General features: G+C 44.7%; 1 protein-coding gene across 5 annotated transcripts in view; it reads left to right on the top strand.

Moving 5' to 3' along the window:
• si:ch211-266o15.1 (zinc finger MYM-type protein 4) overlaps positions 1–15,607 on the top strand; it is a 31,944-nt gene extending 16,337 nt beyond the window's left edge. For 3 of the 5 annotated variants that reach the window (XM_014211153.2, XM_014211151.2, XM_014211154.2), the window contains 14 exons: positions 5,683–5,843; positions 6,135–6,297; positions 6,451–6,567; positions 6,685–6,876; positions 7,230–7,375; positions 7,625–7,754; positions 8,037–8,222; positions 9,618–9,712; positions 10,140–10,296; positions 10,707–10,861; positions 14,116–14,230; positions 14,354–14,596; positions 14,771–14,894; positions 15,090–15,607. In XM_014211153.2, the coding sequence (XP_014066628.2) occupies positions 5,683–5,843; positions 6,135–6,297; positions 6,451–6,567; positions 6,685–6,876; positions 7,230–7,375; positions 7,625–7,754; positions 8,037–8,222; positions 9,618–9,712; positions 10,140–10,296; positions 10,707–10,861; positions 14,116–14,230; positions 14,354–14,596; positions 14,771–14,894; positions 15,090–15,321 (2,216 nt within the window). In that variant the 3' untranslated portion in view covers positions 15,322–15,607. Of the gene's footprint in view, positions 1–5,682; positions 5,844–6,134; positions 6,298–6,450; positions 6,568–6,684; positions 6,877–7,229; positions 7,376–7,624; positions 7,755–8,036; positions 8,223–9,617; positions 9,713–10,139; positions 10,297–10,535; positions 10,675–10,706; positions 10,862–14,115; positions 14,231–14,353; positions 14,597–14,770; positions 14,895–15,089 lie in introns of those variants that run through there. The other 2 variants (XM_014211152.2, XM_014211155.2) reach the window with 2 other exon arrangements.
• The last annotated feature ends 8,928 nt before the right edge of the window (positions 15,608–24,535 follow it).

Below are 24,535 nucleotides of genomic sequence, written 5' to 3'. Positions count from 1 at the left end.
GTGAGTACCGAATCCCCTTTCTCTCCCTCTCTTTCACCCTGTCCTTTCCCTCGTTCAGCTAGTCCTTTCTCTCATTCAGCTAGTCCTTTCCCTCGTTCAGCTAGTCCTTTCCCTCGTTCAGCTAGTCCTTTCTCTCTTCAGGGTTTAAAGTTCTCAGTTTCTGTGACAGATTTCTGTCATATTGATTCTGGAGTAGACGTTTTAAATCGGGGGGTTGGGGTGATAATACTGGTTTGGACATGACATAGCCAGACAATAATACAGACAAATATATTCTCAAAAAAATATATATATATATATATTACAGTCTTATTCTAAAATGTATTTATTTTTTATGCATTTGCAAAAATGTCTAAACCTGTTTTTGCTTTGTCATTGTGGGGTATTTTGTGTAGAATGATGAGGGTGAAAACAACTATTTTATCAATTTTAGAGTAAGGCTGTAACGTAAGAAAATGTGGAAAAAGTCAAGGGGTCTGAATACTTTTCGAATGCACTGTCTGTTAAGCTGTGTGCACTGAACTGACATGCATGATTGTTGCCAACACTCCGATGTTCAGATGACGGGAATTAAATCATCTATAATGCACAACACCGCGGTAGAGCGGTATGTAGCCTACTGTAGCTGCTCACGAAGTAATTCAAAGCCTCTACTTTATCACTCATGGTAGGATACAACGTTCCAGTGCTTCTATTTTTTTCAATGTAATGATGTAGGGGAGGGAAACGTATTCTGACCAGCAGTCCGTGCACAACAATTATTAATGCAATCGCAGGAAAACACTTTTGAAAGTCGTTTTGGCAAATGTATTTTGAAAGCAGTGTTGGACTTTGTTAAAAGAGTTGGGTCCCAGTTTTCCTTTGCTTACTTTATTTCTTTACACCTTCAAATGCGCGAGTGGCATTGTTTAACGAATGCAGTTTTACCACCGGAGTTTCAAGAATGGTTTAGGAGCAGCAACGATAATGATTGGTCGTTCGCAACAACCATATTTTTTAAATGGTTATTTTTGGAACCATCTGGAACCAAATAGTGAAAGCCGTCGATTTGTCTCCCAGATTTTTATACTGTTAGCTACTATAGCTTTTTGAGCTGCAAACATCAATTATCTGCAGATAAATTATAAAAACATTCTCTGAAGATGGTAGTTCCTCATTACATGAACAATATAGTTAGGATAGAGCCTCATTCTGGTCCAGATTACATTTTGTCAACTTTTTTTGTTGTTGCAGGCCATATAATAATTTGGTCAGATAAAAATACATTTTAACTCACATTTCACGATCTGACAATGGTAGGCAATGTTTTAGGCTTTACATTTGAGGTTTACATTTTTTTCATGGGCAGAGAAGAAGAGGAAGAGTCCCAACTCTGTTGAAAATATCTCTCTCCAGCAGGTGGCGACGTTCCGTCACCAAGCAAGGAGTTTTTGAATGGAGTGTCAAATTTGGTCAACAACAAAAAATGTATGGCTTATATGCTACGTGAGTTTTATTTGTTCAAATGGAAGTTTCGTAATGCTTAAGTTGTTATGAGTGTACTGATATAAGTAGGACACGTGACATCCCGGCAACTTTGAGAAAAACACTTTAGCGGAGTTGGCTATGCATATTCATGGTGTGAGGCTAGTAGCGTAGCATCTCTCTCCATGGAATACAGGCGATTGACGTCAACAATCCACATTGAATATTCAAAATGATTACAATAATGAGATGTATCCACCAATAGAATGACAGTTATTTTAGGTGAATGTAGCCAAATGATCCGGCTGACAGAAAAGACTCGGAATGACCATCACTACACAACAGCTCAAAGGGAACAATGCTGTCTTAAAAGGGCTTTACATACTTTGTAATACATTTGAGTGAATAATAATGAGTAAATATTTATAGATATTTATTATAAAAGAAGAAGAAGAACTAACAACAATCAGGATGTTGTGTCCAATAGGCTAAATGCAGATAGGCTAAAGCATGGGGTTTGTCTATGTACATTTTATAGCCACTATGCTGCATCAGTTGGGCTCCAGATGATAATGCATATTGCTAATAGCATATCTGATAATATACATTTACATTTAAGTCATTTAGCAGACGCTCTTATCCAGAGCGACTTACAAAATGGTGCATTCACCTTATGATATCCAGTGGAACAACCACTTTACAATAGTGCATCTAAATCTTTTAAGGGGGGGGTTAGAAGGATTACTTTATCCTATCCTAGGTATTCCTTAAAGAGGTGGGGTTTCAGGTGTCTCCGGAAGGTGGTGATTGACTCCGCTGTCCTGGCGTCGTGAGGGAGCTTGTTCCACCATTGGGGTGCCAGAGCAGCGAACAGTTTTGACTGGGCTGAGCGGGAACTGTGCTTCCTCAGAGGTAGGGGGGCCAGCAGGCCAGTGGTGGATGAACGCAGTGCCCTTGTTTGGGTGTAGGGCCTGATCAGAGCCTGAAGGTATGGAGGTGCCGTTCCCTTCACAGCTCCGTAGGCAATCACCATGGTCTTGTAGCGGATGCGAGCTTCAACTGGAAGCCAGTGGAGAGAGCGGAGGAGCGGGGTGACGTGAGAGAACTTGGGAAGGTTGAACACCAGACGGGCTGCGGCGTTCTGGATGAGTTGTAGGGGTTTAATGGCACAGGCAGGGAGCCCAGCCAACAGCGAGTTGCAGTAATCCAGACGGGAGATGACAAGTGCCTGGATTAGGACCTGCGCCGCTTCCTGTGTGAGGCAGGGTCGTACTCTGCGAATGTTGTAGAGCATGAACCTACAGGATCGGGTCACCGCCTTGATGTTAGTGGAGAACGACAGGGTGTTGTCCAGGATCACGCCAAGGTTCTTAGCACTCTGGGAGGAGGACACAAGGGAGTTGTCAACCGTGATGGCGAGATCATGGAACGGGCAGTCCTTCCCCGGGAGGAAGAGCAGCTCCGTCTTGCCGAGGTTCAGCTTGAGCTGGTGATCCGTCATCCACACTGATATGTCTGACAGACATGCAGAGATGCGATTCGCCGCCTGGTTATCAGAAGGGGGAAAGGAGAAGATTAATTGTGTGTCGTCTGCATAGCAATGATAGGAGAGACCATGTGAGGATATGACAGAGCCAAGTGACTTGGTGTATAGCGAGAATAGGAGAGGGCCTAGAACAGAGCCCTGGGGGACACCAGTGGTGAGAGCGCATGGTGCGGAGACAGATTCTCGCCACGCCACCTGGTAGGAGCGACCTGTCAGGTAGGACGCAATCCAAGCGTGGGCCGCGCCGGAGATGCCCAACTCGGAGAGGGTGGAGAGGAGGATCTGATGGTTCACAGTATCAAAGGCAGCAGATAGGTCTAGAAGGATGAGAGCAGAGGAGAGAGAGTTAGCTTTAGCAGTGCGGAGAGCCTCCGTGACACAGAGAAGAGCAGTCTCAGTTGAATGCCCAGTCTTGAAACCTGACTGATTAGGATCAAGAAGGTCATTCTGAGAGAGATAGCAGGAGAGCTGGCCAAGGACGGCACGTTCAAGAGTTTTGGAGAGAAAAGAAAGAAGGGATACTGGTCTGTAGTTGTTGACATCGGAGGGATCGAGTGTAGGTTTTTTTCAGAAGGGGTGCAACTCTCGCTCTCTTGAAGACGGAAGGGACGTAGCCAGCAGTCAAGGATGAGTTGATGAGCGAGGTGAGGAAGGGGAGAAGGTCTCCGGAAATGGTCTGGAGAAGAGAGGAGGGGATAGGGTCAAGTGGGCAGGTTGTTGGGCGGCCGGCCGTCACAAGACGCGAGATTTCATCTGGAGAGAGGGGAGAAAGAGGTCAAAGCACAGGGTAGGGCAGTGTGAGCAGGACCAGCGGTGTTGTTTGACTTAGCAAACGAGGATCGGATATCGTCAACCTTCTTTTCAAAATGGTTGACGAAGTCATCCGCAGAGAGGAAGGAGGGGGGGGGAGGGGGAGGAGGATTCAGGAGGGAGGAGAAGGTAGCAAAGAGCTTCCTAGGGTTAGAGGCAGATGCTTGGAATTTAGAGTGGTAGAAAGTGGCTTTAGCAGCAGAGACAGAAGACTAGAATGTAGAGAGGAGTGAGTGAAAGGATGCCAGGTCTGCAGGGAGGCGAGTTTTCCTCCATTTCCGCTCGGCTGCCCGGAGCCTTGTTCTGTGAGCTCGTAGTGAGTCGTCGAGCCACGGAGCAGGAGGGGAGGACCGAGCCGGCCTGGAGGATAGGGGACAGAGAAAATCAAAGGATGCAGAAAGGGAGGAGAGGAGGGTTGAGGAGGCAGAATCAGGAGATAGGTTGGAGAAGGTTTGAGCAGAGGGAAGAGATGATAGGATGGAAGAGGAGAGAGTAGCGGGAGAGAGAGAGCGAAGGTTGGGACGGCGCAATACCATCCAAGTAGGGGCAGAGTGAGAAGTGTTGGATGAGAGCAAGAGGGAAAAGGATACAAGGTAGTGGTCGGAGATTTGGAGGGGAGTTGCAATGAGATTAGTGGAAGAACAGCATCTAGTAAAAATGAGGTCAAGCGTATTGCCTGCCTTGTGAGTAGGGGGGGAAGGTGAGAGGGTGAGGTCAAAAGAGGAGAGGAGTGGAAAGAAGGAGGCAGAGAGGAATGAGTCAAAGGTAGACGTGGGGAGGTTAAAGTCACCCAGAACTGTGAGAGGTGAGCCATCCTCAGGAAAGGAACTTATCAAGGCGTCAAGCTCATTGATGAACTCTCCAAGGGAACCTGGAGGGCGATAAATGATAAGGATGTTAAGCTTGAAAGGGCTGGTAACTGTGACAGCATGGAATTCAAATGAGGAGATAGACAGATGGGTCAGGGGAGAAAGAGAGAATGTCCACTTGGGAGAGATGAGGATTCCAGTGCCACCACCCCGCTGGCTCGATGCTCTAGGGGTATGCGAGAACACGTGGGCAGACGAAGAGAGAGCAGTAGGAGTAGCAGTGTTATCTGTGGTAATCCATGTTTCCGTCAGCGCCAGGAAGTCTAGGGACTGGAGGGTAGCATAGGCTGAGATGAACTCAGCCTTGTTGGCTGCAGACCGGCAGTTCCAAAGGCTGCCGGAGACCTGGAACTCCACGTGGGTCGTGCGCGCTGGGACCACCAGGTTAGAGTGGCAGCGGCCACGCGGTGTGAAGCGTTTGTATGGCCTGTGCAGAGAGGAGAGAACAGGGATAGACAGACACATAGTTGACAAGCTACAGAAGTGTTGTTTCTTGTATTATTGTCTCCTGTGTCTTTAGAGAACTATAGACCATGCATAGGCTATATGCATGGTCCAATGCCTATGCATGGTCCAATATGTTAAAATCATTTTTACCAATATGTTTTTGGGTTCATTTCTGGAGGTGGAAATTATATTTTATGTTGTCAGCATTTTTATTTTCATTCATTTTGGAATATATGTATATAAAAATTGTCCCCGGGAGGACCCCACACCCCCTAAACAAGGGGACTGGAATTGGTCAAACTCGCCGTATAATGCATGGACAAAATGATCCTCTTTCCCTAAAATCATGATGATCATGACTTTCTTACATGAAAGGGGAGGTTAACGTGGCCCCAGACCATCCATTCTGATATCAACTTAAGTTTAAGTCATTGGATTTCTTTTTTTTCAACCCGTCTTTCACGTAGTCCTTTTCTCTCATCTCGTACACCAACTACACCAACTAACCTCATCATATTTATCTCTTTGTCTGTGTGACTGTAACAGGCTGTAAGCTGCTCTTCAAGCACGACATGAAGGGGCCATGGCGGATGTGCGCCTACTGTGCCAACATCAGCCCCAATATGATCCACAACCACTTTGGTGGCAAGATGCAGGAGTTCTGCAGTGAGGCGTGCATGTCAAATTACACTGTTCTTTTCTATGAGGTCAGAGCTAAAATCATCTTTATGCATGTTGACCTCTGGGTTGTATGTAGAAATCATCTTAGAGTAGGAGTGCTGATTTAGGATCAGTTTTACGTGGACAGCAGGGACCTGATCCTAGATTAGCACTCCTACTCTGAGACGCTTTCTGAATTCGGGCCCTGGTCTCTCACTCTCTTGATCTGATTACCTTACAACCACTTCCTGGTTTGATAACTGGGAGCTGTCTATTTAGTCCACGAATGGTTGAAGTCCTTTGAATTGCTGACCTGTTTGTTGTCGTTCCCTCCCCAGATGGCTAAGTGTGAGTGCTGCAGACGTCAAGGGAAGATGAAAGAGCAACTGAAGTGTTTTGGGGCTGTGAAGCTGTTCTGTACCTTGGAGTGTGTCATTCAGTACTGCTATCAGACCTTCCAACAGCACCCTTGGACTAGCAACGGCACCACTGCTACACAGGGTACTACTAAATGATTTACTCAATTAAATTCCTCTTGAAAGCGACTGCCTGGTTGTCTGACGTATTGCTACATTTCCTTTTTAATGGCGGATTTAGGCATACTACTCAACATGTCTCTCATCCCTGCCCTTCTTTCTCTTTCTCCCGCTGTAGGTCCATCCCAAACTCCATTCCCCTTCTCCAAGCCAGCTCCTGTCATTGCTGATGTTGTATCGTTGGCCACCTCTCCTGCTGGCCAGCCCCATACTACGGCTGCCACTGCCCTGACTGGTAGCTAGCAAATTAATCTAGAACACTGTGGAACACCAAGCACGGTTAAGACATTGTGAAGAAGAGGTCTGGTAATATAAGCTTTGGAGTTAAGACTGTTTTTTGTTTTGCTTGCAGGAGCTCTTCCGACGTCTAACTCTCATGGCAAGAGCCTGGGCGATGCGAGCACCCAGACGGAAGCCATGAGGATCTCAGCCCGCCGGAGGATCATGAAGAACAAGGCCATCATCTGTAAACCCCTCATGCTGGACCAGCAGACCAGCTGCCAGATTCAGACGCAGACCACAGAGAAATCCATGACGTCAATGGGTACAAAAAACACCATGCAATTCTTATCATTTGCAACTTGTTAAAAACAGTGTGTGTGTGTGTGTGTGTGTGTGTGTGTGTGTGTGTGTGTGTGTGTGTGTGTGTTTTTGTGTGTGTGTGTGTGTGTGTGTGTGTGTGTGTGTGTGTGTGTGTGTATATACTTTTATTTTTCACAACACACCAGCCCTGTCCATGAAGTTCTAATAATGTGTTTATTATATTTCTTTGGCCTCACCCTGCCGCTGAATTTGTACATCAGAACTTGCACTACATGTACATAGTGGGTTTAAAGGTTTAGTATTGACCTCTGTTCATCATCCTCTCTCTCGTTGTTGATGTTATTGTTGTTTTAGGGTTCGCAGAGACTGGGTTCACGTACACAGAGAACGGGGAGAAAGTGCGGGTGATTGTGATGCCTGTTCCTGTTCCAGTCTTCATCCCAGTGCCGATGAACTTGTACAGCCAGTACACTCCTGTGCCCATGGGTATCCCTGTGCCTGTACGTCTGCTCCGTGTTCTCTCCTCATGCCCACATCCACTTTCTCTTTATTTTCCATTTTTCAACGGGAATTACTGGGAAGTACCCATCCCTGGTGTCCTTAACACTCGCAGGCCCCCACAAACACCCTCATGTCGTGGATTGATATACTTCTGAGAACCCTGCCATGTTTCATGGTGCATTCTTTTAATGGTCTGTTAACTTGGCTGGTTAAACCATATTGTTCTGTTCTTTGTGCCCCCTGTCCAGGTGCCAGTGCCCATGGTAATACCCCCCTCGTTAAGCCGTTCAGAGCTCAAGGACAGAAAAGACGATGTTATATCTCAGACCATGGCCGAGCAGGAAGAGGAGGAGAAAGACAAACCTGTCTCCCATGGAGGTGAAGAGAATCGTTTTTACTCTGAGCTGTGTATCGTGTATGGGAACGTTACTGTACCTTTATTGTTGCTTGGCACACCAGCTTGAACAGGTCTCTCTTGCAAAATACATGTTACTTCCATAATGAGATGAACCTGTATTAATAGATAGGCATTGTGTTTGAAAAGCAACTTTTTAAATGAAAATCTCTCTGTGGTGGAGGCTCTTACTGAATGCTTACATATCATGTTGTCTGTCTGTCTGTCTGTCTGTCTGTCTGTCTGTCTGTGGTGTTTATCCACAGATCAAGGCAGCGCCTACAGTGGGGACCTGGAGTCGGAGGCCGTGTCCACCCCCCACAGCTGGGGTGGAGAGGACGAGTCCACCTCCACATCCAACCCCCAGAGAGGGGCAGAGAAGCCTTCCGAGCACCCCAGCACAGCTCCCTCCTCCCCTCAACTTTTGGACCTGGAGGCTGACTACCCCCCTGGTGAGAAAGGCTCTGAGAAAGTCAACATGCATTTATGTTCCTAGACATTATTTATACAGTTAAGTCAGTTAAGAACAAATTCTTATTTGCAATGATGAACTTGCAAATTCCCACAGATCACATCTGTGTCATCTGTATAAGTAACATTATAAACTGGGTGGTTTGAGCCCTGAATACTGATTGGCTGACAGCCGTGGTATATCAGACCGTATACCAAGGGTTTGACAAAACCTTTCCCTTTTAATGTTCTAATTACATTGGTAAGCAGTTTATAATAGCAATAAGGCTCCTCGGGGGTTTGTGGTATATGTGGGTTTGGAATATCTGTAACCAAAAACAGCCTTTAGCCGTGGTATATTGGCCATTTACCACACCCCCTCAGTCCTTATTGCTTAATTATAAAACAGGTGGGTCTAATCCTGGATGCTGATTGGTTAAAACCGCTTTCCAGCCGGTCTATTACCACAGGCGAAAGCTTGATCTCAACTGTAAAAAGCATCTAGATCATTTCTTTTAGATTAGCATTTGGTTTTCAATAGAGGAGATTTGTATAAACATTGCTGTCTGTCTCTGGCATTGGCAACATTGTTTCAATATTGAAATTCGTTCTCCAACTGTCCCATTGTAATGAACGTGTAGGGGTCGGGACGAGACAGACAGGCAGGCAGCTTTTCTCAGCCAGTCAAAATCATGAATCGGAGTCATTTTTATGGATATATATACAAAGACATGTCAGTAGAAAACAGGTAAAATGAAACAAAATGCAGCTAGTTTGCAGTCTTTCCAGCTTCAGTTTGAAGTGATTGTGTTAGCTGTGTTGTTGGCTAGCTCCTCTGAACAACAGTGTCCTGACGAGAGAGCGCATTTTCTATGCCAAGAGATATCGCGCATCATTAGCTCATTGTTATGGAAGTCTCCAAACAAATACAAATGCATTTACTTTGCTGTTATTCTTTCTGCACTGTTTAACGTGACTGTAAGTTAGCCGTAGTTGGCTAGCTAGCAAGCAAGGGATAAGAACGTTGCCAGCCAGCATGGCAATAGAACATTTAGAACCAACGACTGGGTTGCGTCCATAGATGCAGAACAAAAAGACTTGTTTCTGGCAACCGGACCGATAGAACGAACAACCAGCCAGGTTGTGTTGGGACTATATCTTGGGGAAAGATGAACTAGTATGACTAAATGAATCTAAATAACGTTTTAAATTAAAATATGTCAGTCATTATTTGAGCATGTTGGTAACCTGCATAAAAGTTATAATGCACTCGAAGCCAGTGTTTGGAGGATATATTTGCACGGTTTGCCTGCCCTTGACTTAGTTTCGGGCCTAACAACAGCCGTACACCGGCACTCGGGCATTATCACTTAAATGTGTATTCCATGCTGTTTCAGATTCGTTTGATCCTGCTGCAGTGAAGGGGCAGAGACTGACTGTAAAGATTAGAAGACGTAAGAGACCCGGAGATGGCTTCCCTCCCAGTAAACTGGTATGTCAATGATATAGGATACGTCTCAAATGGTACCCTATTTCCTTTTATAGTGCACTAGTTTTTGACTAACAGTAGTGCTCTATAAAGGGAATAGGGTGCCGTTTGGGTGCAACATAGTCTACTGGTCACATGGGCGCAACCAGTAGTCTACTGGTCACATGGGCTAGGTGATAGTAATATAAAACTTGGAATAAAGTAGTCATACAGTATTGTAATATAATGGTAACAGAACTAGTTAGTTAGGTAGTATGGCCTCTGTCACATCAGCGCCATTATTACTTTTGACTGCAATAGGGTTGTATTATTAGATTATAAAATCAAAGATATTATACAGCAAAAAAAAGTAAGTGGATTCTACTCCTACTAAGTTGTTGGTCCAATTGTTTTTCCCTTTCCCTTTCTGTGGGCGCTTTCTGTATTGCAGAGTTGTAAGCGAAGTGGGACTATTGACATGGTGGAGCACACTGTTTCACTCCCTCCTGCCAGATCAAAACTCCATCACAAGTACGGGGTGAAAGCCTGGAAGAATTGGGTCCTGCAGAGGAACAAACAGATTGACTGTGAATTTTCCAAAGATGCCTGTGAGTCAAACCTAACTGCACAGACCATTTTTAGATCTGTGCTTATCATGTAAATTGAGTCTAAAATATGCTACCGGTGTTCATGTACCTTTTGTGGTGTTCTGTGTCCATCTTTCTCCCTATGGCAGGTAAATCCATGGTTCCCTAATCTGGTTTTCTGTGTCCATGTGTCACTCTTACAGCAGCTAAATCCATCGTTCCCTAATCTGGTTTTCTGTGTCCATGTGTCACTCTTACAGCAGCTAAATCCATGGTTCCCTAATCTGGTTTTCTGTGCCCATGTGTCACTCTTACAGCAGCTAAATCCATGGTTCCCTAATCTGGTTTTCTGTGTCCATGTTTCACCCTTACAGCAGCTAAATCCATGGTTCCCTAATCTGGTTTTCTGTGTCCATGTTTCACCCTTACAGCAGCTAAATCCATGGTTGTGAAGGAGAACGTGTTGCAGTGTAACTCCTCTGAGCTTAGTTACGGCCTCTGTCATTTCATCAGTGAGGTACGTCGCCCCAACGGCCAGGCCTACCCTGCTGACAGCATCTTCTACCTCTGTCTGGGCATACAGCAGGTATTGAGCCTCCACGTTACTCCCTAGTATTTTATTTTTATTCAATACTTTATCCAAGATACTTCCAGTTAATCCTTATACCTTATTCCGTACTATGTTATCCACTACGGTACCACCTTTTCTGTCTGTCAGTGGCCATACTGGTTATAGTGACGTGATGGCAGCTAATACTGTTTGCAGATGTGTGATGTGACAAATTGACCCTTTTTCTTAATTTTTAAGCAGCAATTTTTGTTCTCTTTGATTTTGCATGAAAACAATAAGAAAAATGTATACAGTTCCATGTGAATTCACAATGCAGCTGCACTGCTGCCAGCAATGTTTATTTGTTTCACGGTGAGTCCTTTTCAGATGGGTAAGCATTGCACCTGTACTCTGTGGGTCCCGACAGATCATCGTGGCGCGGTCGGTCGGTCAGACAGACGACTTTAGGATAAAAATATTTTTTTGTCCCGCCGATTATTTGGAAACGGTCGTCTTTCTGCTTTGTATGTATTAGCCTTGCTTCTAGTTGGGCGTTTCAGATCAAGTGTGCCTAGTGTACATTCGGAAAGTATTCAGACCCCTTGACTTTTTCCACATTTTGTTACGTTACAACCTTATTCTAAAATGTATTAAATAGTTTATTTTTTTCGTAATCAATCTACACACAATGCCCCATATTGACAAAGCAAAAACCTGTTTTTAGAAAAAATGTCAGATCCTTTACTCAGTACTTTGTTGAAGCAAATTTGGCACGATTACAGCCTCAAGTCTTCTTGGGTATGACGCTACAAGCTTGGCTCACCTGTATTTGCGGAGTTTCTCCCATTCTTCTTTGCAAATCCTCTCAAGCTCTGTCATGTTTGATCGGAAGCGTTGCTGCACAGCTTTTTTCATGTCTCTCCAGAGATGTTAGATCGGGTTCAAGTCGGGGCTCTGGCTGGGCCACTCAAGAACATTCATAGACTTGTTGCGAAGCCACTCCTACGTTGTCTTGGCTGTGTGCTTAGGGTCATTGTCCTGTTGGAAGGTGAACCTTCGCCCCAGTCTGAGATCCTGAGCACTCTGGAGCAGGTTTTCATCAAGGATCTATCTGTACTTTGCACCGCTAATCTTTCCCTCGAGCCTAACTAGTCTCCCAGTCCCTGCCACTGAAAAACATCCCCACAGCATGATGCTGCCACCACCATGCATCACCGTAGGGATGGTGCCAGGTTTCCTCCAGACATGACGCTTGGCATTCAGGAGAATCTTGTTTCTCATGGTTTGAGAGTCCTTTACGTGCCTTTTGGCAAACTCCAAGCGGGCCTTTTTACTGAGGAGTGGTTTCCGTCTGGCCACTCTACCATAAAGACCCGATTTGGTGGAGTGCTGCAGAGATGGTTGTCCTTCTGGAAGCTTCTCCCATTTCCACAGAGGAACTCTGGAGCTCTGTCAGAGTGACCATCAGGTTCTTGGTCACCTCCCTGACCAAGGCCCTTCTCCCCTGATTGCTCAGTTTGGCTGGGCGGCCAGCTCTAGGTAGAGTCATGATGGTTCCAAACGTCTTCCATTTAAGAATGATGGAGGTCACTGTGTTCTTCTGGACCTTCAATGCTGCAGATAAGATACCTTTCCCCAGTTCTGTGCCTCGACACAATCCTGTCTTGGAGCTTTACTGACAATTCCTTCGACCTCATGGCTTGGTAATTGCTCTGACATGCACTGTCAACTGTAGGACCTTATATAGACAGGCCTTTCCAAATCATGTCCAATCAATTTAATTTACTACAAGTGGACTTCAATCAAGTTGTAGAAAAATCTCAAAGATGATCAATGGAAATAGGATGCACCTGAGCTCAATTTCGACTCTCATATCAAAGGTTCTGAATACTTATGTATTTAAGGTATTTTTGTTTTTCTATAAATCTGCAAACATTTTGAAAGACCTGTTTTATGCTTTGTCATTATGGGGTATTGTGTGTAGCTTGATGAGAAAATGTTTGTATTTAATCCATTTTAGAATAAGGCTGTAATGTAACAAAATGTGGAAAAGGGGAAAGGGTCTGAATACTTTCTGAATGCACTGTATGTGTGGTTTCTCTGAAATAGTATGCATGAGCTGCCAATGATTGGCCGCCATCTTTCCAAGGAAATGTACTTGCTAAATATAATTAGGCTATAGTTTACTTCATTGCCTAGAAATAAATATTGATCTCCAAAACCAAAATCATCCCACTCCTAAAAGGTAGGCAGAAAAAAAATAGCTAAAGAGAAAGTGCAAGTCTCTAACTTGGCTCTCTTCTAGCTAGCATATTGGCCGATTTAGCCCAGTAATACGATAGCATAATAGAATCTTAGGTTATTTTTGTGCATTTTGATATTGCCTATAGGGCGCAAAATTCGCTGGAACCATGGCTGGTAGGTGAGCTGCGTCACATACTCCTAAAATAACATTGTGGGACTGCTGTTAAGTTCGGACCAGTAGTTCTTGATGTAGAGCGTTGCAGTCGGGACAGAACCAGCAGGTGCGCTATGAAAAGCTGTGGGGGTGGGGATGAAGAAATCAGTCCCGCGCAAACCTCTAACCTGCACTGCCCTTACTGGGGCTCAATTCCACTTCGCAAACGTTTGCATTTCCTTCTCATTTAACTTCTCAAAGTATTGCTATACAGGCATTCGCAGCTATCGCTTGCCTTTCTCCCATTTTTTCCAACTGTTAATGAAGATGGTGGAGAGTCTACTCCAAAATAATTGATTTCTTGACTCCAATTTCTGAGTGTCAAGATTCAGTATTTTTGGAATGGAGGAGACTGATTAGTTGCCATACTTCCGACAACACAAACACTTGCATCTTTCATAGCGATCTATCAACGGACCAAGCAGGACCTATCATCAATGAATAGGCTAGGATATTGAGATGAGCGAGATGCAACACTTTGCTCAGTGTTGCACAGGTTGTTCGCAGCGTGGTAGCTAGGGCACCAAAACAGCGGAGAAGTTGAGCCTCGCTCTTCAAAGCTTTTAGTTGTTGAGGAAATTGACCCACTATGCAGTTTACTTTCTGCATCTACATAACAAAACACAATTTTTCAGTTATGGATTTTTCTTGACATTAAGGATCCAAATGTTGTTTTAAATGTTCACACCCCTACTAGTAACATCAATATTATCTGCACTTTTGCTATAGTAACTACTGCCCCAGGGACATCTATTGTATTTGCCCCTCTGCCAAATATGATATACAGTACCTAATGCCTCTCTCCCTCACCATCTCTCATTTGTCTCTACAGTATCTATTTGAGAATGGAAGGCTAGAGAATATCTTCACTGATGTGCTCTATCATAAGTTCAGCATGGAGATGACTATGATGCTACATTACTGGAGTCCTACCCTGCTGCCCAGCGGTAAGAAGGTTTCTAGCCTTCTCTACTACGCCTGTCCTATCCCTTTAATATCATTGGACCATTTGAAACACACACACAATGATGACACATCCCTCTGTCCCTCCCTCCACTGTTTCTCTTTAGGCTACCTGCATTCCCGCGTGGAGGAGGAGTACCTGTGGGACTGTAAACAGCTGGGAGCCTACTCCCCCATCGTGCTGCTCAACACCTTGCTCTTCTTTGGCACCAAGCTGTTCCAGTTCAAGACCCTGGGCCAACACAGACGTCTGTCCTTCACCAACTTCACCCGCTGTACCAGGGTCACCAAGAACGGCAAGAGCTCCTTCCTGAGGTTTAGGCCTGGTCAGGATGTGTCAGACACCCCCGGTGAGTTGAGTTCCAACCTCAATGCTGTTCAAGGCTATCACATTTTATTCTACATTCTTTATCCCATTAGGAGCAATTAAGAAAGGCATTGCCATATCACAAGCAATAACATCCTCTACGAGTTCCATAATGCGCTAGGTTGTGGGTTGTTTTCTCTTTTGTGTGCATATCCAGAGCTCCTAGCTTTGCCTGCCAAGAGAAGGCTGGATGAAGAGGAAGGTGACATGGAGATGCCTGAGAATACTGAGAACCCACTACGCTGCCCTGTCAGACTCTACGAGTTCTACCTCTCCAAATGGTAAGATTACAAAGTACATCTTTATTTATGTTATATTCCACTCTAATTATACTGTAGCAATATGACTTGTTTGAGATATTGACAAAGTTTTAATGCCTCAATGTTTTGCAGTCTGAAAAACAAAAATTGAGAATATTTCTGGAATTGCTGCCTTTCGATAATTCTATAATCCTCTTCCTTTGTCTCCACCTGCAGCTCAGAGTCGGTGAAGAATAGACCACACCTGTTCTACTTGCAGCCAGAGCTCTCCTGTCACTCAAACAGCCTGCTGTGGTATTCTGCCCAGCAACTAGAAGGCCCTGCGCTGGAAAGCATGCTCACACGCATCCTGGCAGTACGGGAGGTCCACCTGGATGAGCTTCCGCTGCATAATCACTATACTGAAGCCTCCGCAGCCTCCACAGATGATGACAATGACCATTTGTAGTGGGAATAACCTACTCATGGAATGGCACACTATTCCCCATATAGGGCAGTGCACTACGTTTCAACAGGGCCCATAGGGCTCTGGTCAAAAGTAGTGCACCATATAGGGGTTAGGGTGCCATTTCGGACACAGCCATGGACATGCCGCAAACATGCACAATCATGTAAAGACAATAAGATACTGTCTGACACTTCATTTAGTTTTTCATTACGTCTTTGTTTTTAGATTCTAGTTTTAGAAGATGAATGGAATTATGGCTAACAAAACATTAAAACTATTCATGTTACATTCGTTTCTGTTTGTTTTTCTAGTTTGTTAATATAGCTGAAAATGTTACTTTCTACCAATATGCCTTATTCTGAGGGCCCACACAACTAATTCCATAGTCTTGATCATCCAAACTACTAACTAAACCAAGGTGATCACATAATGGTGTACATAGTTTTGTTGTTTTAGTTTTTTGTATGAATCCCTCTGTTGTGGACTTGAATAAGCAACATGATTATGCAAAGGACATTTCTGTCTGCTCTGCTGTCTGTTGTCTGAAGTGATTAAAAGAACCTGACTGAGAATACAACTCATAAACCAAATGGAAATGTTCCTTCACTGTGAAAGTGATCATCATTTAGATTTGTGAATAATGTTATGTTAATGTTAAATTACCTGTATGAAAATCTGAGGAGTTGAAGAGTCATTCTCATCTGCTTGACTGCATGATTTACTAATTGATGGTTCAAAGGTGGGGTGATGTATTGGGTATCGTGCTTTAGCAGTGCAGAGTATTGTTATTGTACAGCGCATGTTGGACAAATAGGAGAGAAACCACGTTCTCCTTGCATGTGCGAAAGGGCATGAGTGGGAGGGAAGAGGGCACTGTACTGAGAGAAGTGGTACTGGGGGATAGTGTGCTGAGCGAAGAAGAGTTTGTGTGGGAGAGAGAGGAGGCAGGTAAAAGAAACTGCAGGCTTTATCCTCATGTATCTCTCAGCCAAGCCAAACACATTGAAAGTGGTTATATAACAGAACATGTTTTGTTTGCTATACCCGTTTCTGAATCGTTTCGAAGGTCATTTCAAGGATATCATTCTGTCAATGTCACATGCATCACCTGTGTGAGACGATGAAGCTGTGACTGTCTTTTCACCACGTCTTTAGAGCCGTCTGATTTCCCCTGCTGATTCATGTCTGGGGAGGACATCAAAGCCCACAGAGGTCAAACCTAAATTGAGTGAAAAGAGGACGGAGAGAAAGAAAAAGAGAAAATTTGTCTTTAATAGAAACCTCTGAAGCAGCCTTAGAAACATGGGGGAGGGGAATCTGCAAGTGTGTGAGGGCGAGAGATGGAGAGTGGGTGAGAGAGAGGAGGGGGGTGGCTTGCGTTGGTGTTCAAATAAGAGACCATTTGTCAAATAATCAGTGCCTCTGAGCAGACGGATGATTTACATGGTTTCTTAAACCTTTAGTTTCTTCATTTCAGAAATGATGTATTCTGGAGCGCAAGCAAAGAGATGGATTAATCAGCTGCCATGGCAATGACAAGTTTTTGACTCATTTATTGATGGGGACAGTTGAAAGTGATGACAGCAGAGACTAGTATGAGGAGAAGGCGATGCAGAGATAGACAAAAGGAAATACTTTTGGGGTTCTGAACGGACCAACACAGAGAACAGTGAGTTACCCAGCATCATGTTGAAGTCGTGTTATTTTTTTGAAGCTGCAACCCTATTCAACACCTTTGCGAATCGGTTTTTGTGTTGTTGGCTGCAGTTCTGTCAGAGCAAGCGAGCAAAATTGTTCTTGAATATGCCTCTATGACAAAAATACTTTCTCAAGCTCCTCTACTGGTATTATTGAGAGGAGAGAGAGAGGCAGTTTTAATCGACTTTACAGATGGCACTCAATCTGAATATTTCTCATATTTGTAATTGACTATTGCATGATGATAAGGAATGAGCTGACATGCATCATACTCATTTTTAAGTTGTCTCACTGCACTTCTTTTATATCTAGTATATTTTAATTACCATCTCTTTTTAGACTACTCTTTTTGGAACATTTACTGACAGTAATTTTTGCTGGTGGTGGATAGAACACTATGGGGAAGCCTTTTAGTCGACCGGGTTGCTTCAGGCAGTGTCCCTGCTGCCTGGAGAAGAGTGTGGACGGGGATGGCTACAATGAGGACGGTTACATCCCCCAGCGCTCCATCTACGACACCATGTGTATCAATGAACATATTGACCATGGCTCTGCTCAGAGCACCATAACCTCCAGGGGAGGCCAGGACAACAACTTCTCCAGCAACGGCAACCTAGGGGTGGGGGCAGGGGCCTGCGGGGACATGATCACGTTCGAGACACGATCTACAACTCCCATACCTTCCATGGGTAGGAGGCTAGACGAAAGGGTGATATTTGACCAGCTGAAGCTGGTTGAAGCTGGCCAGAGCAGCCGTTCCCCAGGGGGGTTTGGGGGGAGGTCAGTGTCCCCCAGTGTCTCCTTGATGTCAGCCCCTGGGGGAAATTCCTCCTTCAGTGGCAAGAGACATCAGCACCAGCATGACAGCGGCAAGAGAGGGGACAACGGCCAGCGCTCCTGGAAAGTCCTAACACCCCCCCAAACATCTTGAACATCTAGAACTCTCATCTGGAGACGTAATGGAGAAGAATTTCTTAAATCCTTTCTACTCACAACACAACATGACCTCCCCTCTGATCTCACCCTTCTCTGGGTCACCCCTTTCCTCTGGCTGTCACACCCCTGTGTTCTACTCCCCAGCCAAACCCCTTCCGTTTCAGCATCAGAGCTTCATCTTCGAAGAATCACCCCCCTCTCAGCCTCGTCACCCCCCTCCCAAACCCCCTCTTGCCCAACTCTCTGTCACGGCCCTCCAATGTGTTCAAGAGGATCTCAGAAGGATAGGAGGAAGAGACAGAGAAACAGAAAGAAAGAATGAGAAAGGGGGAGAGATTGAGAAAAAAAAGGGCAGTATCCCACTCAGTGGGCTCCATGTCTCAAGAGGAGAATGTTGGGGTTTTTGGTTTTGCGCCGAGGACGAAGGCACTGGACTCAGCCATTGACAATGATTCTCCCTTCTCCCCAGAGGTACCCCGTGACACTACCCCCCTCTTGCTCGATCAGATTTCCCCAGGACCTCGTGCTGTGAGCCCCCAGCCTATGGAATCCACCTGGCCTCGCAGGCTGATTGTAAGGAAGAGAACTGTTAGACAAGGTGGTGCAATCCATAACTTTCCTATCCTTCCCCCTCTGCCCTCCCTGGTGGTGCTTAGTGCCATGGAGAAAAAAAATCTTCCTCGCCTCACCCCTTTCTCTGAGCACCAGGGTAAATTGGTAGGGTTGATGGGTAGGGTGGGTTACTCCTTGAAGGAGCAACACTTGGAAAATTGGAGGGTCTTCTCTGCAAAAAAAACTCTCCAAAAAACAGAGAAGGAAGGGGAAGGAGGGGAGGAGCCAGAATGTACAAGCAGCGATGGCACTGAGTCAGGTATAAAGGAGGGAGATCCAGAAAGCAAGGAGCAGGAGGGTGGAGCAAGAGGTGGCGGTGCTGAGGGGGAGGAGGTGGAGGAGTGGGACACGGTGCTCGGTATGGTGAACACACTGTGGGATGAAGGCTGGGGGGATGCAGAGTCTTACACTGGTTCTCTGAGGCACTGGCCTCTGCTTAAACCCCCTTCTGGGTTTGGAGGATCTCACCCACCCTCTAGTGCTGCTTCTGAACTCTCTCTCCTGGAGCTGGAGAGAAGGGCCAAGGATGTAGAAAGTGAGCTTGTAGCAGAACAATGTCTGACAGATTCTCTGAGAAAGAAAGCTTCACAGCTCACAGCAGGGCAGTCTGTTGTTTCTGGAAGTGTCTCTGAACCTGAGCAGATCAGTACCCAACCCAGCCTGGAACTCCTTGCCATGGGGTGTTCAACTGGGACAAAAAATGTCAAGGAAGATGGTTCGCCTGATTCCAACCTGACCTTGGAGTCAGACTCAAGTGGAGTCTTCATGTCGAACCCCAGTCAGACCAGCCAGGAAGACAACGCCTCAGATGGTAGTGACAGACCCTTGACTGAGTCAGACTTGGGGAGCAACACATCTCTGGACCAGGATAAAGACGAGGTGGCATTTAAAGACTGGGGGAGGCAGGAGAGCACAGAGCTCCAGTGGTGCTACCCATCACTCTTAAAGAGCTCCCCTCACTGTGAGGGATATGGGATTGAGGAAGAAGCACCTTTGATGAAAGACACTGAAATGGGTGACATGCAATCCACCAACAATGAAGGGCTTGATAATCCAGATCTACATGATGGTTTCACCCCTTTAAACCAGGCAGAATTGAAATCGAGGAACAAGAGTGTTAAGATCATATCTGGCACTGACTCCCCACTCCCCTTGTCTCCCTCCAGACATGCGATACCACGGAAGAAGTCAGGCCTGGACAGCAGTGACCTGGATCCATTTGTCACTACAGATAGTTTTGTATACCTGGCTGTGTCTGTGCTCCCTGATGTCTCACTGGCACAGGAGGAGCCCCCCTCTCTCCCCACTGAGTCTACACCCCCAACCTCCCTTTCCAGACCCCTCTGCCCCAACGTTGAGGAGAGTGACTTCCTCTCAACAGATAGCTTTGTGTATCTGGCGGGTCCTGAGTGTCATCTGCTTGCCACAGAAGGCCACTCTTCCTTTATTCGTTCTTCCAAGGGGTCCGACTCCTCCGATGACAGCGGGTCCGGAGTGGACTTTGTGCTCGGCTCCATGGTTGGAGACAGTGACTGGGATTCTGATGAGTCCGAGTCCGGCTCTAAGTCTAAACCAATCAAACAACCGACATGGGATCTGTGGGAGGAACTAGAGCAGGAAGTGTTGTCTGATCTATTCTGTGAGGAAGTGAAACCAGTGACAGAGCCAGTGACAGAGGAAATTACAGTCCCCGTAACCGATCAACCGAGGAAGGTTACCTGGCAGTTCAGGGCTGCTGAAGGTTCCACTCGTCAGACGAGTAAAAAAGACACGTCATCCTCTTCATCTTCCTCTTCATCGTCTTCATACTCCTCAACCCACACAGAGGTGTGAGAGGAGAGACACACTGGCTGCGTATCACATGGCACCCTATTCCCTATATAGTGCACTGCTTTTGACCAGGACCCAATGGGAATAGGGTGCCATTTGGGACACAACCAAAGTCTGAGTCTGGTTCATAGTTATTGATCTCACAGTCATTAAGGCAGCCCGTGACATTCTTTTGATTAAAATATAAATTAGTTTTTAAGGTTTTTAACACCATAACCAATTGATTCAGTCATACGTTTTGATATTCATGCTTCATTTAAGTAAAGATAGTCATAGTAAATACTACCTTAATAAGAACTTCATTGTTCATAGATTTCTATTACCATATAAGCAAAACAGTTGCTTTATTTAATGTATTTTCTGTTGCATCAAATAAGTTACATATAATTTGTCAAGTTGATTGATATTGAAATACTGTTGGATTTTCATTTACAGTATTTGTTTCATCTGATTGTTCGACATGACTACACATTTGCTATATACACTGAGTGTACAAAACATTAGGAACACCTTCCTAATATTGAGTTGCGCATCCAATTTTGACCTAGAACAGCCTTAATTCGTCAGAGCATGGACTCTACAAGGTGTCGAAAGCATTTCACAGGGATGCGGGCCCATGTTGATTCCATTGCTTCCCACAGTTGTGTCAAGTTGGCTGGATGTCCTTTGGGGGGTAGACCATTCTTGATACACATGGGAAACTGTTGAGTGTGAAAAACCCAGCAGTGTTGCAGTTATTGATTATTTGTCTTGCCCATTCAGCCTCTGAATGGCACACATACACAATCCATGTCTCAATTGTCTCATGGCATAATTTAACAAGTGACACCCATAAGGGATCATAGCTTTCACCTGAATTCACCTGGTCAGTCTGTGTCATGGAAAGAGCAGGTGTTACTGTTTTTCAGTATATTTCATTTATGAAAAGTGTTGATTGGGTCTTGTATAAATGAAAATCATGAGTGAATGTGGTATATTTTATCATTGGTATATTTGATAATTTCCCAGCGTCGCCGGGTTAGGGTTTGGCCGTCATTGTAAAAAAGAATTTGTTCTTAACTGGCTTGCCTAGTTAAATAAAGGTTAAATAAACATTTTTTTGCCAAAAATATAATAAAGTGCTCTGAAATAAATGTTGCATTGTAAAGCTATGAAGATTTCTTGCAGTGAACTATTGATCTACAGTAGCCTACCTTGCCTGGTTCTTGATGGTGTATAATACTAAGTGATGCATATACATAAAAGGAGCTATTGTAAAGCTTTTATGTACAACTTGTTGTTGAAATGCATAAATGTGCAAATAAATACCTTGACTTGGTGGCTCTAATGGGGATTCTGTGTGTCACCTGCATTTTGTCTGTTGGGAAAAGTAAGCCCCACATTTATTTTTTCTACATTTTTCTTTTACCACTGCAAGTGAATACATCCAAGGGCGACACCCCTCCATTGCAGAAATGTAGGGCTCTGTCTGTCTATTTCAGGCCAAATTAATTAGATCATTGTGAACCAGGCCAGTGAGGTGGCAGTGGATGTGATAATGGGGTGGGGGCTGTCGTAATTAATAGTTAATTTGTATGTCAGCTATAATTCACATGAGGATCAATACCCATATTATCTGAGGAGGCTGACAGACAAACTGTTGTGTTTGTGTCTGAGTAGTAGTTCATTGGGTTTGTTTGTGCCATCTTGCCACTCCTTGTCATTCCAAACATGACAAGGAGTGGCAAGGAGTGGCATGATTGCACAAACAGACTAGTATGGAAAGAATTTAATGCCGGAACACTCATCTTTAAACCTTGCTTGAATAAAACAATGCATTTTTAATGTTGAGCGAGATTTGTGCCTTTTCCTTTTCATTGAACAGAGTAGTACCCAGGCTAATAGTATACGAATGGCCTTTCATCATAGCCACAGTGTTTGTCTGGGTGACTAACCTCTCAATACCATTACTGTGTCACTCACTCATATGAGCCACTGTTCTTTTTTTTGTGTCTTTTTGTTTGAAGAAGGAATCATTGTTACCCCAACCCAAATAAGTGGCACAGTTGACATTGAGCTCTGGCGCATTGAATGACAGAGATGACATCACCCTTTTGTTTGAGCATCTTGAGGAAGGAGACTTCTCCAGTGTAAGTTTGACAGGGCACCACATTAAAAAAAATACACCGCACATGTTCATGCAATGAGGATCTCTCAGTATCATGAATATTGTGGCTTCGGGGTGCTTCAAACACACCAGACGTGGTTATTGCATAATTGATTGATTCTGCTAAAGATTATTATTGAGAATATCTGTTTTACAGTGCCTTCAGAATGTATTCACACCCCTTTACTGTTTCCACATTTTGTTGTGCCTGAATTTAAAATGGATTAAATTGAGATTTGTTGTCACTATACACAATATCCCATAATGTCAAAGTGAAATTATATATATTTTTTCAAATTCATTAAAAATTAAAAAGCTGAAATGTCTTGAGTCAATAAGTATTCAAACCCTTTTTTATGGCAAGTGTAAATAAGTTCAGGAGTAAAATTTGCTTAACAAGTCACATAAGTTCCATGGACTCACTCCGTGTGCAATAATAGTGTTTAACATGATTTTTTTTTATAACTACCTCATCTCTGTAACCCACAAATACAATTATCTGTAAGGTCCCTCAGTCGAGCAGTGAATTTCAAACACAGATTTAGCCACAAAGACCACTTAAGTTTTCCAATGCCTCGCAAAGAAGGGCACCTATTGGTAGATTTTTTTAAAAGCAGACATTGAATATTCTGTTTGAGCTTGGTAAAGTTATTCATTGCACTTTCAATGGGGTATCAATACACCCGTCACTACAAAGATATTTCTGTATTTCATTTCAAAATTTAGCAAACATTTCTAAAAACATGTTTTCGCTTTTATTCAGGCTGTAACACAACAAAATGTGGAATAAGTCAAGGGTTGTGAATACTTTCTTAAGGCACTCTATATTAGCCTGGTCCCAGATCTGTTTGTGCTCTTGCCAACTCCATTGGCATGACAACCCACATGAAAAAATATTATAGTATACTATGGTATACAGTGCATTCGGAATGTATTCAGACCCCTTGACTTTTCCCACATTTTGTTACGTTACAGCCTTATTCTAAAATTGATGAAATTATCAATCTACATCAATCTACACACAATACATAATGAAAAAGCAAAAGCAGATTTTTAGAAATGTTTCAAAATGTATTAAAAATAAAAAACAAATACCTTATTTGCATAAGTATTCAGACCCTTTTCTGTGAGACTCAAAATTGAGCTCAGGTGAATCCTGTTTCCATTGATCATCCTTGAGATGTCTCTGCAACTTGATTGGAATCCACCTGTGGTGCATTCAATTAATTGGACATGATTTGGAAAGGCACAAACCTGTCTATATAAGGTCCCACGCTTGACAGTGGATGTCAGAGAAAAAACCAAGCCATGAGGTCAAAGGAATTGTCCGTAAAGCTCCAAGACTGTATTGTGTTGAGGCACAGATCTGGGGAAGGGTACTAAAAACATTTCTGCAGCATTGAAGGTCCCAAAGAACACAGTGGCCTCCATCATTCTTAAATGGAAGAAGTTTGGAACCACTCGTCCCTCCTGTACCCGGATGCGTCTCGCCTTTCCCAGGGAGTATAATGGGACGGTGGCACGGTGCCAGGGTTTCCTGCTACAGCTGGACCTATACCTGGCCACCGTTTACCTGGCACCCTCGGGAAGGGAGAGGGTGTCCGCCCTCGTCTCGTGCCTCTCGGGGAGAGCTCTGGAGTGGGCTAACGCCGTGTGGGGAGAAGGAGATGCGGCATTGGACGACTTCGAGGAGTTCACCCACCGCTTCCGGGCAGTCTTCGACCACCCGCCGAGGGTAGAGCGGCGGGTGAACGTCTCTTCCACCTGAGACAGGGGCCGAGGAGCGCCCAGGATTTCGCCCTGGAATTTCGGACCCTGGCCGCAAGAGCGGGATGGAACGACAGGGCCCTTATCGACCACTACCGCTGCAGTCTGCGTGAGGATGTCCGTCGGGAGTTGGCCTGCAGGGATATCACCCTCACCTTCGACCAGCTGGTGGACCTGTCCATTCGGTTGGATAACCTGCTAGTCACCCGCGGACGTCCAGAGAAG

Source organism: Salmo salar, chromosome ssa09 (genome assembly GCF_905237065.1).
Source record: "Salmo salar chromosome ssa09, Ssal_v3.1, whole genome shotgun sequence".
NCBI lineage: Eukaryota > Metazoa > Chordata > Actinopteri > Salmoniformes > Salmonidae > Salmo > Salmo salar.
Note: the sequence above shows the minus strand (reverse complement) of the source record. Positions and strands in the feature narration are given on the sequence as shown.